The following is a 13,030-nucleotide window of genomic DNA, read 5'->3' as shown; positions in this document are numbered from 1 at the left end:
TGCTGTCACCATAGTGTCAGAGGCATTCAGAAATGTTGAGAATGGGTAGAGAAGCAGTGTCTTCCCTCACTGTCCCTTGCCTTTCTGCAAAGCTTAACTAGCTGCGTAGCTGGAGAGAGAATGAGTAAAACTCATCCTCAGAAAGGATACACTGATTTTGCTTCATTAAATTCCTTCTTCTGTCAACAAATCTGTGCTTTGTGGTGCTGCGGACCCTGCTGACGGCCTGTGATGGTGCTCCCTGACCTTGCAGCAAGATACACGCTTTGGGCAAAATCGTAATTTTGCTTTCCTTCGCTTTTTAATTACCTGTGGCTGAAGGCATCAGAAGGGCTTGTGGGCGATGTGCCAATCACAGCCCATGTGTTGGGGACACTGACCAGTAAAACCTGGAGTTTTGGTGACTTCTACTGGGAAAACACTTCAGAACAAGCTTACCATTATGCACACTGGCCCACCAGGGCTATTCATACGTTCCAACGTAAGCATATGCTTTGGTGTTTTGCTAAATCAGGATTTTATGGTCAGGCATTGTTCATACTATTAGGCACGTCATTCCACTAATGATGATAAAAAAGCAAGCATCAGTTCACTAGTAAATGCCTGTAACCTGCATCACAGAAATGAAGGAATTAACTCTTTCAAAGGAAGACACAGAAGCTTGTCTGTCCATTAAAAAGGGTTATTGGGTCTTATCAGGTACCTTTTTCCTGCCTCTGATATGTTACTGTATTCTCCTGAGGCTGGAGTAGCTTCAACTAAAGAGCATCCCTCGCTAGATGGGGTGGATGTGCACATTTTGGGCCATGGGGAAGCCCGCATGGCATGCGACGGAGGCTCCCGCAGCACCGCCACCTACCCAGGCCCTCGATGTTGCTGTGCTGAATTTTTTTCAGATCTTAATTTCTGAAAGGAAATTCAGTGACGAAATTCCTACCTGCTTGTATGTGCGTGTGCGAGGCTGAACATTGAAATGAGCTACCTTGTGCTGCCGCTGCTACCGTTTGCACTCTTGGAAGCACGAGCCACACCTTTACTGATGCTTTCGGATAAATGGCACCTGTAAAAACTGCAGCTGACTTAGGGTGTAATTATTATTACTGTCCTTGCTGTCTGACTTTAAAGCATATGAGCTGTGCATTGCCCTGCTCCATCGCAGAGTTTTATTTTTTCTTTTAAAGTAAAACCTTCTATTTTGTTGAAATGTCTTCCATTTAAATTCCCATGCAATGTGTGGAAAAAAGCAGAAAAAATCACACAATGCCCCAATCCCATGGTAATCAGCAGCTTTCTAAGTTGTCACTATTACATGTCCTGAATGAATTCTGATACAGCCAAAGAACATATTTTCAAGGAGGCCCTTGCAAATCGATTATTCTTCTAGAGTTGATGTTATTTTTAAAGATCTTCTCATGTCTTTTATCAAACTAGTCCAAATTAAATCATTTACTTTTAGTTGCCTTTCTGAATTTTTGAAAAGATGGTGCAGAGTTATGAAATTATGTTGGGTAACTGAGGGAGGTGCATGATGTTTACATTGACATAAACCTAATTACAGCTAGCCTTAAGCCTTTAAATTCCAACACCTCATTTGATTTATAATAAATGCTTTTTTGGAGTTCACTAGAACGGTAAGTGTTGGGCCCAATCCTGCAAACTCAGTCCTGGGAACTAGACCAGTGTCTGTTCTAGACCTTTGCAAGTGAGCTATTGCATCCACCGCATTTTAGGTGTCTGGCCCCCCAGGGTAGGTTAGGTGTCTGCCCCCAGAGCTAGGCACCTAGGCTTCCTGTGAGCACTTGGGGAGGTTTAAATGCCTCCAGAAGGCAGTCCCAACTACACACGTGCTGGCCCATGAGATTCCTAGGGCCACGCAATAGGAAACGGTTACCAAACTGTATGTCCGTAGTCCTCTTCAGAGCACACCTGAGAGTATCCTTCAGAATGATGGAGCACATTGGATGTAGCTGATGCCTATTGTTGATAAAACTGTCTTAACAATTAAAGCATCTGTATAAGAAGGGGAGACCTGAGTTGAATATCTTCCTCAGCTTCAGAGGAAGCCTTCAGCTTCGAGGGCTTCCAGCTGGGCTCCCACCCTTGGGAATCGTGCAAGGACTCACGGGAGGGACCAGAATCCTGATTTCCTCTCAGTCCCCTCAAATAATGTATATCTGGTTAGGCACTTAAGGAGAGTGAGGAGGATGTTTTTGAAATGTCTCTGACTGAAGAAGAAATTGAGGAGGAAATCAGCACCCCCTAGTCCCCTTCAGGTCTCTAGGCTCTATGGTATTACAGGATAGGTGAGAGGCACTAGGACTTGCTTTGCTCTCCACCCACCTTCTTCTCAAAGGAAAGCATCTACATTTGCATTGAGGAAGGGAGCTGGTCCTCAGAGGAGTGAGGCTCTGCTCGCCTGTTTTCGGCGTGCTGGTGTTGCTGATCAGTGCATGCAGCTGTGCCCATGCACCCAGCGTATAACCTAAAGTAAATGCCACAGATTTGCCAGCTCAAACAGGGATCGTGCGGCAAGATGCTCTGGCAGGTCCTGAACTAGGAAGCCATAGGCAGGTTTTCCAGATCTCAGCTATAGGGCACAGAAGTTCATCTAAATCCTGTTTTAACGACATAAATCTTTGTGTGGGTCTGGCCCTTAATTGAATGCATACTCATAGTGGTGACAAAGGGGCACTTGGTGGCATAGCCAAACAGGACCCCTACATTGTGGCAAATATATTCTGCTCTAGGTACAGAAGGCGTTTTTAAGAATTTGCTTTTCTCTGGCTTTCCTTGAATTAATGTTAATAAAAGCTGCCCCAACCTCTTCTTTTTCTATATGAAAACAAAAATTGCAGCTGCCTGCCAAGTCTGCTGAGAGATGGATGTAATAATTTTCAATTGGACTGGTAGCCCAAAGGGAACCCGATAGCAAGAGATTGACAGATGCAGCATGGATTATCTTGTGCTCTGAACTCAGCCCAATTTGTGGTTTGTTGCAGGTGCTAAAGAGATTGATATTGCTGCTACCCTGGAGCACTTGAGGGACCAGAGACCAGGCATGGTCCAGACAAAGGTACTGTCAATAAATCCACTGGGATTTTAAATACATTAAAGGTCTTTCACAGTAGTTGTTTTCATGACAGAAGAGAGAGGGTATGACCTAATTTAATGCAGGTCGCTTGCTGATTACTCTGTTTGGCTCCCTACCAACTGAGGTTTATTTATGCTGAAGATTTATCTAGGCTACTTTCTTTGGTGTTTACTGCTCTTTCTTGTACCATCTCCAACATCTATCTTGATTACCATATATGAAGGGCAGTCAAGACAACAATCTATAGCCTACTAAAGAAAATGTGTGCTTAAAAGAATGTTTGTGCTTTAATCCTCAAAATATGGATTATTTTCTCAGAGTATCTGCAGTTAACTGTGCATGTAATATTTTTAAAAAGGCTTCAACTTATTAAACAGAATATTAACTGCTGCATTTGATTTTTTTTTTGAAAAAAGTTTTGACTTAAAGGAAATAGTTTAGGAGGAAATCAAGTCATGTGTAGTAACTTTGAAGGGAATAGCCTAAAGCCATGTCCTTGATGGATGTAGCACAGTGACTACATTTGTACCCTTTGGTAAGGTGAATATATCTTATTCTGTAATTACTGTCAGCTGTAACAGTTTTGGAGTTTTTGAAAATAACTTTTAAAGATAGCTGATGGTGTAATTGTCATGCCTTAAATTAGACATTAATCTCTTTATGGTTGTTATTTTCAGTGATGCATGGAATGATATTTTGGGGTATTAAGCGCTGCAAGTTCAACATCAGAGAAACTAGTTCATGGAGACCAAATGACTCTGTATATGACATTGTAAGATACTGAATGAGAGATCCTACCCCAAACTGGGTAATATGCAATGGGGCAGCACTCAATCTCGGGCAGCGGGAAGTAGCAGCAGTGTCTGCAGCATTTAGGGAGTTAAAATTGCTGAGCGACAATGGTGAAACAAATGTGTTCTGCAGCAATTATTGGCTCATAACTTTTCTTGAATCTCTTCCTAATCATTTTATCTTCCCATTAATACTAGGAGAAGTGGTGCTGCAGAACAGTTGGGGGGTTAATTATTATTTACCAGTTAAGTAAGTGTATGAAAAATGATGAGCCAATCAAAGCTAGCTAATCTTTGTCTGCGTGTAGGACACAACATTGAACAAATCTGTCTTCTGCTTTGATTATTCAGACTGGGAGAAAATACTTAGAGCACACAATATCCAATATTACATGTATTTACTCTGAGGGGAGATGGAAGTCCTGGACCACTCTGTAAATGCATCCAATTCACATGGTAGCTCTGTAGAAATACAGAGCTCTGATTCCAGCGTCTCTCTGTTTAGAGAAATTATAGCTTCTTGCCTCCAACAAAAGAAAAAAACATAGCTCCAGAACCAAAGAATAAGGCTTTGCAAACAACTCCTCTAAGTCAGCTCAGAAATAGTTACCTGAGTCCCATGAAAATCTTACTAAAGACATTGTGTTTCTCCCCTCCAAACATTTATCTGGAAGCACTCCAGGAAGAAAATGTATCCAATGTTTTCACCCAGAATGAAAAATTTTCTTAGGATATTGCTTATCTCTCGTCTTGCTCCTTCTTCCATCATTGTCGTTTTCTCAAAACCACCTAAATCACTTATTCAAGCTAATGTCTTGCAAATTATAAATATCTGGTTACATGCTAGCAATGCACTATCCCTGGAGAATTTTTCTGATGGATTTAAACAAATCCCTGTGCTTTCCCAACTGAATACAAATGAGGAATATTAGACTCTTGGAGTAATTTAAAACAATGGATTAAAAGTCAGGTTAGAAATGCCAATTACAGAATATCCCCAGGCAAAATAAACACCAACTTACTTTAGCAATGTTATTGTGTTTCCAGCAGGCAGCGCTCCACATTTTCAATAAGCATGTGAAAGATTTGTTTGCAACATTTTGTCTTCTGGAAGGGATCTTTAATTCAAGAGCACTGTATATAATAAATGGTAATGAAATTATCATAACAACATTCTGCATTTCTGAGAAGCGTAATAGAGGGCTGGTGGTTTTGCAGGGTTTTTTGCAGGGGAATCATAAAACAGAGTTGATATGCCACATACAAAATGAAAAAGTAGTGAAAGAGGAACAATATTGTCTGAGAAAAATATATTTCCTTTTTTTCTCTCTCTCCTTCTGCATCTTTCTTCATGTAATCTTCATTCTATTATATATGATGCATATGCTCAGTTTGGTTTTCTTGGCAATTTTTTTTTGAAGTCTGAATGAAAGTGTAGCTTTTTATTATTTTTCTAAATATATTTATATTGCCTCTGTGTTTTAGGTGGACTGACACCACAAAATGCCTGTCCGCTTCTGGTTTCTAGACAAATTTAGATATTTAAGTTCATCTCCAGTTAGTCTTGCATATGCGAATAGCACATGCAAATGACAGTATAGCCATACAAAACAGCAAGCTGAGCTCCTTTAAGAATTATTGAAACTAATTTCATCCAACTGCGGGTGTTTTCCTGTAGAGATGTGGGAAGTGTGTTAAAGCTTTTCTTTGAAAGGTAGTAACGGGCAGCAATGAAAGCTCAGCTATTTGGATTTCTCTTGTGCGTATTATCCCAAAGGAAGGAGGGGGAAGGCGCTCAGCTGCCCAATCCCAGGAAGAGAGTCCCTGCAAATCCCATGTGTCCGCTCTGCTCTCCCTTTCACTGCAGCACTTCACAGCCAGTTACCAGCTCTGACAGTGAAGATTATGCTTTCTAAGTTGTTTCACCTCAGCAGTTTAGGGTCACAGCCAATGCAAGTTGGCAGTCTCTGCTGAACGTGTCTCCAAAATCCATATCTGAATTTTAGTTTTCATGCTGATCAATCTGAGGTCCTCGGGTGAGAGAGGTGGGCTTTCCTCTGTTGGCAGAATTGCGTTCAGTGCTCGTGTTTGCCTCGGCAAGGGCTGAAGGCACTCGTAGGTCAGAGGTTCCCCAGTTTGGCGGCTGTTGACAGTAAGGTGAACACGTGTTGGACTGGCAAGGTTTAAGGGCAGATTTGCTCACTGAATAAATGGAGAGTAATTTAAACTGCTTTCAGCTATGGGACTAGTATTGTAGTCCCTGCTTTTATGAGCTTTTCCTCACTGTAAAATGTTCAGATGAAGAGCACATTAGCTAGCCTCATTACTACGGGAGACGGCAGCTTCCCTTCTTCCGAACTGACGCCTACATCTTGGAAGAGACATCTGAACGTCTCTGAAACTTGGCTGGATCACCATGTCAGCCCCACGCTCGCTCGGATCGGCCTATACTGTTGTTGTGTCCACCGTGCTCCAAGGCCTGGCAGACCAGGAGGACCAGCTGCACCGCTTGCGTCGGATGGCTGGAGCAATAGCGATCCACGCTGTCGGCATCCCAGCAGCACAGCACCCGCTCTGCCTGTCTCCCGTCAGCTCCAGCAGCAGGGTTTCACATCTTGCCTGGGTCTCAGGAATGGCTTTCAGGCCTCTTTGGGTAGTCGCTAAGGACTTTGCCTCGTTTGACGGACTCTGGGGGCTGCACTGATAAGGTCAGGCAGCCACTCGTTCTTCCCACCGAGTCTCTTCTTCGGAGCCTAGTGCTTCTCACGCGTTGTCCCTGCGCCCCGAAGCATTTTTAGCAGGTACAGGCACCTGGTTTTGTTCCGACGCTGCGTGTCTGGATGAATGCCCTCTGCCTCGTCTGCCCTCCGGCTACTCTCCATGTGCTCTGTCATGAAATGCAACTGCGGCTCCAGGGTGGCCACCAGCATTTCCAGACTCTTCTTTAATTGCAGCGACCTTGGGGAATGGAGGGAGGGAGAGGCAGATGTATACACCATTTTCAGTGCCTAATGAGGGTGAGTCCTTATTCTTTAGAGCGAATTGATGTCTGATTAAAAGTTACTGGATGCCATCCAGCAAATGTACAAGGATGCCACTTCGACAGTGCCAAGCAGAGGGCAAAATTCTTGAACATAGGGTGTCTCCGAGAATTCAGTCTGATTTTTTTTCTTCTGTTTGTGTCCAGCAACTGTGCCCTTCATCGCTTCTCTCTGTGGCATTTCCATGTAGGCAATGACTGCAGCGGGGTAGGACAAGGTGGAGAAGACTGGCACTGAATTGCAGGAGTTACAAGTCACTCATCTTTCTGAACTATGACTTGCACATCTGTAATTTGTCCTTTCATCCTTCCTGCAGATTTCCACAGTAAAGTGAAACACTGGAAAATGAAACATAAATGAACACTGTTAGTCCAGTAGTTGCCTTTAGGGGACGGCTGAGTTCTGCACCCGCGTGCTTTTGCTGCGTACAAACCTCCACCCATGCTGCACGACTCCAAACAGCTGGTGCGAACTGAGGGTCTGAAGATACCTACTGAACCACCAATCTCCCAGCCCGTAGGCACAGATAGTGTCCCTTCAGTGATCTCGGGATGCTTTGCAGGATACATCTCGGACATCCTCTCTCAAAGCAGTTCTTCCACAGCTCTTGACCACTATTGGCTTAAACCGCCAGAATACTTGTAGAAAATCCAGACACTTCTGCGCAGTCCTTGACTCGTGTCCTTCAATTGCTTATAGTATGACTAAACTTGTCTTTTTTAATCTGAAGAGAAGCAAGCTCAAAATCATCCTGTCAGATACTTCAGTAAGCTAAGTTTCTGACAAAAATTCCTTGCTTAGGAAATACCACATGTGTTAGCCTTGAGGAAGTAAAGCTCCTTATGTAAGACTAGACAGTTCAGGAACATGTTCGGGTTGTGCTTAGGTGAGGTGGGCTGTCATGCCTGTGTCCTTCACACCCGGCACAGAAATCTGTTAGTAGTTTTGGTTTTATGCTTACAGAAAATGAGTAGCAAATGAAAATTTTCCCAAGTATTTCTTAAACGGCAGGAGAGTGATCTAAATATTGTTAGGTAATCGTTGGGTGCAGAAAAAGCAGTTAAAACAGCAGCTGAAAAAAAGAAAAAAAAAACAGGTAAAGCGAAGAGCAGATATCGTTTTGTATAATAGATATAGCGTGAGGAAATATTTATTCTAGCTGATTTCAGCTAGAAACACTCCTGAGAGAAGCCAAAGGCTCTCCTTTGCAGTCTCACCTATTTCATATCTCAATTATGCTAATCTGTTTCCGTCTGTGTGTCGGAAGGAAACAGCTAGTGATCAACTACTCCCAAGCCTTTCTGACCAAGCAGTTGCAATATATCATGTGTCCCAATAGCTTGGTTTCTGCTACCAACATTTTTCTCCATTAAAATGACTCCAGCTTGAAGACGCTATCAAACATGGTACATGGCATCACTAGTCCCCGAACATTTTGTTCCTTTCCTTTGGAGCGTACCATCCATCCTGCATATTCACATTTTTGCTTAGCAATGTCTTGAGGATGCTTTGCTGCAGTAGTGCGCCCGGCTTTCTGGAAGCGCTGTGTTGTATGATTCAGGGTGTGTGTTTCTTCTCTCCGCAGGAGCAGTTTGAGTTTGCTTTGACAGCAGTTGCAGAGGAAGTGAACGCAATACTCAAGGCACTTCCCCAGTGACCGGCTCAGGCTCCTGAAGGCTCCCTGAGGATCCAGCCCTCGTTTCCTTATCCTCGGTCCCTGTGAATGTTCTTGGAAACCGTGACCTGACCTTTACTGTGTATCTTCTGTTGTAACCACATAGTGATAGGGTCCTTACAAACTTCTTTAGCTGGTAAAAAGTTCAACAGTTAAAATGTGTATTCTGTTTGGGGGGGTTTTAAATAAATTTTGCAAAGTACATCGAAGCCTCGGATTAAGCGACAGAACAGTCCATCCAATTCCTTTCACATCCTCGAAGCCCTGAATGTCACACTTTGAAAGCACACATGCATATTCTTAATAGCAAATATACAGTATTGTGGGTAATTAGTGCAGTCAATATCGTCTCAGAAAACAGTGTTCTATTATATTTTGTAACTTCTCAAAGGCTGAATGAGAGCAGGGGGCCTGAAAGGGATGGTGATTGTTCCGATACAAAGCCGAGCGAGAGCCTGAACCGATGCCGAGGGGGTCGGTAAACACAGGTCCAGGCTCCGGCAAAAGAGCGCTTGCACCTTTTCATGCTGGGCTTTGGCAAGCGAATGTTTTCTTAACTGTTGTTTACTTTTCAGCTTTGTGTCATGAATGGAAGAAAATCTCCGCTATAAGTAAATAGGCCCGCGCGGTTGTTGCAACTGGGGAGAACAAGTTGGTCTCATTAATGGGAAGCCGGGGGATAATGAGGACAGCAGCTCTTCCTGGGCACCTACCACCGACACAGCAGCAAAGGAGAGGGTAGGCTAACCCGAAGTCACGAGTAAAGGCCCTGTCAGCAGCCAGGTAAATGGCCGGAGCTGTTACGGAAACAGACTGTTGATTTTATGGGATTACTGGGGAAGAGAATGGAACTGTCCTCTCTATATTTTTGCATTTCCCTCTGTAAAAACTGTGCCATGCCACCCTTTTGGACTGGGAAGTATATTTCTGTACATGCCTGGCTGAAGGAAATATCTCCAGTCTGCATTTTATGATTCACGTGGAGTTCGTCCGATCCAGACATTTGTTGCATCTCTCTGCAGAGGCCCTGTCCTTGCCTTGTTCTGAATGAGACGTTTTAACTAAATATTAAGGGAGAAAGAAGCACACGGGTTCAGTCGCAGAGATTCTTGTGTTCTGAAAAGCCTAATGCCTACTGCTGCAAAGTAATGCTAAAATATGTATGTAAATGGTTTGGTTATGCAATTCTGCTTATGTGAATTCCCAGTTTCAGTTGTGGTACTCTTCTAGAGGAAGGGAAACTTCTGACAGAAAGTGCTCTGGTTTGCTCGAATGAAGGGCCTACGGGTAAAATTATCAAATGTGCTTACATGATCTAAGCTTGTAGTTTTATTTTCAAAAGTGAATTTGAATTAGATCTAAGATACTGAATGTCTCCTTTCCTCTTGAAATGGGACATGAGCGCTTTTTCATATGTTATCCAACATCTCTGTGATTTAAGGTTTCTGGGTGGATTTTTTTCCAAAATTTTAATGGTGTTGTATGCTTGAAACCATGCCAGGTTAATTATTTGACTTCAGCATTGAAAACCATATAATTGATTTTAATTTGGGAGGGGGAAGCTTTTATAAACTTCTATTCAGTGAAATGTTAAAAATACAATACTGCAGAGTTTTGCTGGAACAGCAAACCAGCACCTATTTAAATCAACCATGTTGCAATTTTGTGTTGTAGACGTGGATATTGGTGATTTTTTTTCTTTTTAGCAATTAAAGAGTTATTAAAAAAAAAAAAGCAGAAGACTTGTTACTTTTCTCCATACATTTTTGTATGCTTTACTTGGTATGCACTGTTGCTTAATTTGTGCATCTTATTACCATGGCAGTACAGAGCAGTTACTGCAGATGCCATCATCCTCTTAAGTACACATACTGTACATTAAGCCACATGTTTATTTTATAGCCTAAGCATTTTAGAGCTTTCCTAGCAATAACTAAAAAAACTAATGGAGTATGAATGAGAAAATTGCCTTTTTCATTTGATAATTTAGGTTTAACAGGATTCTTTTATTACCTTAGCTAACACAAAATTGCAGATCAGGGCAGATGAGATCAGTCTGAGCAGCATCAGCAAGTGTTTGAAGTAGATTTACTGTCAGCCATATACTGCAGCTTTCTGAAAATACAGGTAGCTATATCCAAATGAACTGGCCAAGGACTCAAAATCAGGACATCCTAGGCCTTGCCATGGTGGGATTGCTTCACAGGGCAGGTTGCTGTGCCATTACTGGCTGCCAGGGGAGCAAGGGGGTTTTAGCACAGCTTCCTGCCCCGTGATGCCTGCGTGTTTTGCCTGCTGACTGGCCCGGGGCGCAGAACCAACCTGGCTGATGAGCCCGTCGCTTGCACTTCACGAATATTTTTAATTGTTCTTTTGCAAATATTTGCATTTCATAATAGCAATTTCAGGGCGATCCCTATTAATTCACAAGCAGCCGAGTGTGAGACTAAACTATTGGTCTTCGTGCTTAGGAGTTTATTTAGTGTAGATTAGAGGGCATTAATCTCCCGCCAGGCTAATGGGGCAGGGATGTGTCATTTCAGTGCTCCGTGGGAGCGGGCTGAGCAGCGGGAGGATGCGCCCCGGCTCCGGCGGGCTGGCCTCTCGCGCGCTGCGTGGCGTTCGCCAGCCTGCTGAGCTCAGCCGGGTTAGGTGCGGTTCTTCCCCGGCAAGGGGCCAGGCTTTTTGTGTTGACTGCAGCCCGTCACGCAGCGTATTTTGTCCGTGCAGTGCCCTGTTTCGGGGGTGATAGTTTGATGCAGGGCCTGCTAGGGAAATGCACGGGTCAGCTGCATCTGGACAATCCTTTTCCCGGGGAGAAAAGCAGGTAAATGCAAATCTGGCAAAGCCACAGCATGAAGGAGATAAATTCCCAACCAGGGCAGGTATTTCATTACCCTTTTCACTGTTAACTTAATCCTTGCAATTTGGCAAGCAATGTTTTTCACGCTGCCCCATGTTCACTGGTGTTTTGAGCTGAGGAAAGTGTCCTCCTGGAAACCAGGATCAAAGGAGACCCACAGGCCTTCCTTCTTGTCGCTGGCGTCGCAGTTTGCAGGAGTAACGGCACGGCCGCCCTGCCCAGCCTTTGCCCCCCCCCCCCGAGGCACCAGCCAGGATTTTGGGGGGACGGCGGGGCAGGACAGCGCAGGTCCCAACCACACTAATCCACGGGAGTCGGCCCCAGGTGCACGACGAGCTGCGTGGGGTTTGCCGTTGACTCACCTATTCCAGGCGCCGGCTCTAACATTGCTCCTGAACAGCATCTGGTAACACCCCGTGGGAGCCCTCGGCACGAGCGAGGGCCAGGAATGAACTGTAGCCGAAAGGCCCATATGCAAGTCTCAATCTGGTAGCAAAGCAAGCAGAACTTTTTTTTTTAATAGCTGCTACTGAAATTTAAAAAATTTTTAAGCATTCTTAAAATGTGCACCAACGACTAAACCTTCTTCCTCTCTCTAGCGTCCCTGGAGAACCAGTGTCAGTCCATCCCCAGGGAAATGATAGCTGTAGACCTGTAAGGAGCTCATGCTTTATTAATCAAGTGGAACATTAATACGACCCAACCCATTTCATAATTTCCAGAATGGTTATTAATTAAAAAGCTGTTTATTGGAATAGAAAACAAGCATTTGATTAGCTTTGTTGCAGAACAATAGCTCTCCTAATTTCTATGCTGCATATTTTAGTCTTTGGTTAGAAAACTCCCTCAAGAAGCAGTTGTGATAATTCACTTTTTAAAACTGTACAGTTTCTATGGTTTTGCTTTTTAAATGAGAGTACACTTTGTAGATTTGATTATTATATTTTTCTGTTGAGATTACATTGGGCATTACAAAAGCATTCCCCACCACAGTGTAAAGAAAGCTATCCTGTCGGTTTATTGTAAAAAAAAAAAAAAAAGAATTAAAACACACTTGCAGGGCTGTGGCATACTCAATCCAATTAGAGCATAACTCTACTATTCTTCATTTACCACATTAGAAATAAGATGAAGTTACACCAGCAAGGTTTCATTTGACGCTGTTCTTGCATGCTCTTCGTACTGTATTTGATGGCATAACGTTGTTTTGTTCACAACATCTCCTTTGTTGTCATTCTATTATATTCTTTATATGTATATAGTTAAAAAAAAAAGATTATACAAAGTATTTTGTTCTACCTCTGTAAAAATCACATTTGTGAATAAAGTCGCACTGGCCGTGGCGTATGGTATTGTGAATGCAGCAGTAAGCGCTGGTGCTTTGCTCTTATTTTGGGGGGGCCCCGGGGGCTGCAGGGCTGCAGGGTGCGGAGCCGGGGGAGAGGGGCGGCCTCCAGGGCCCCCTGCCTCTGCTCTGCCCCGGGCAGGCGGCGGCCGCCCCGGCCTTCGTGTGCGGCGGAAATGAAAAAAAAAGGATTATAGTTTCGTAACCTGTGAGTGTGTGCCATG

The 13,030-nt window shown here is 43.6% G+C and overlaps 1 protein-coding gene across 2 annotated transcripts in view; it reads left to right on the top strand.

Annotated features, from left to right (window-relative positions):
• Positions 1-12,820, top strand: part of PTPRN2 (protein tyrosine phosphatase receptor type N2) — a 661,203-nt gene extending 648,383 nt beyond the window's left edge. For both annotated transcript variants that reach the window (XM_064505751.1, XM_026103068.2), the window contains 2 exons: positions 3,000-3,073; positions 8,509-12,820. In XM_064505751.1, coding sequence (XP_064361821.1) covers positions 3,000-3,073; positions 8,509-8,580 — 146 coding nt within the window. In that variant the 3' untranslated portion in view covers positions 8,581-12,820. The remainder of the gene's footprint in view (positions 1-2,999; positions 3,074-8,508) is intronic.
• Positions 12,821-13,030: the final 210 nt, after the last annotated feature.

The sequence above is a fragment of the Dromaius novaehollandiae genome, chromosome 2 (genome assembly GCF_036370855.1).
Source record: "Dromaius novaehollandiae isolate bDroNov1 chromosome 2, bDroNov1.hap1, whole genome shotgun sequence".
Taxonomy (NCBI): Eukaryota; Metazoa; Chordata; class Aves; order Casuariiformes; family Dromaiidae; genus Dromaius; species Dromaius novaehollandiae.
This window is presented reverse-complemented; position numbering and strand designations above follow the sequence as displayed.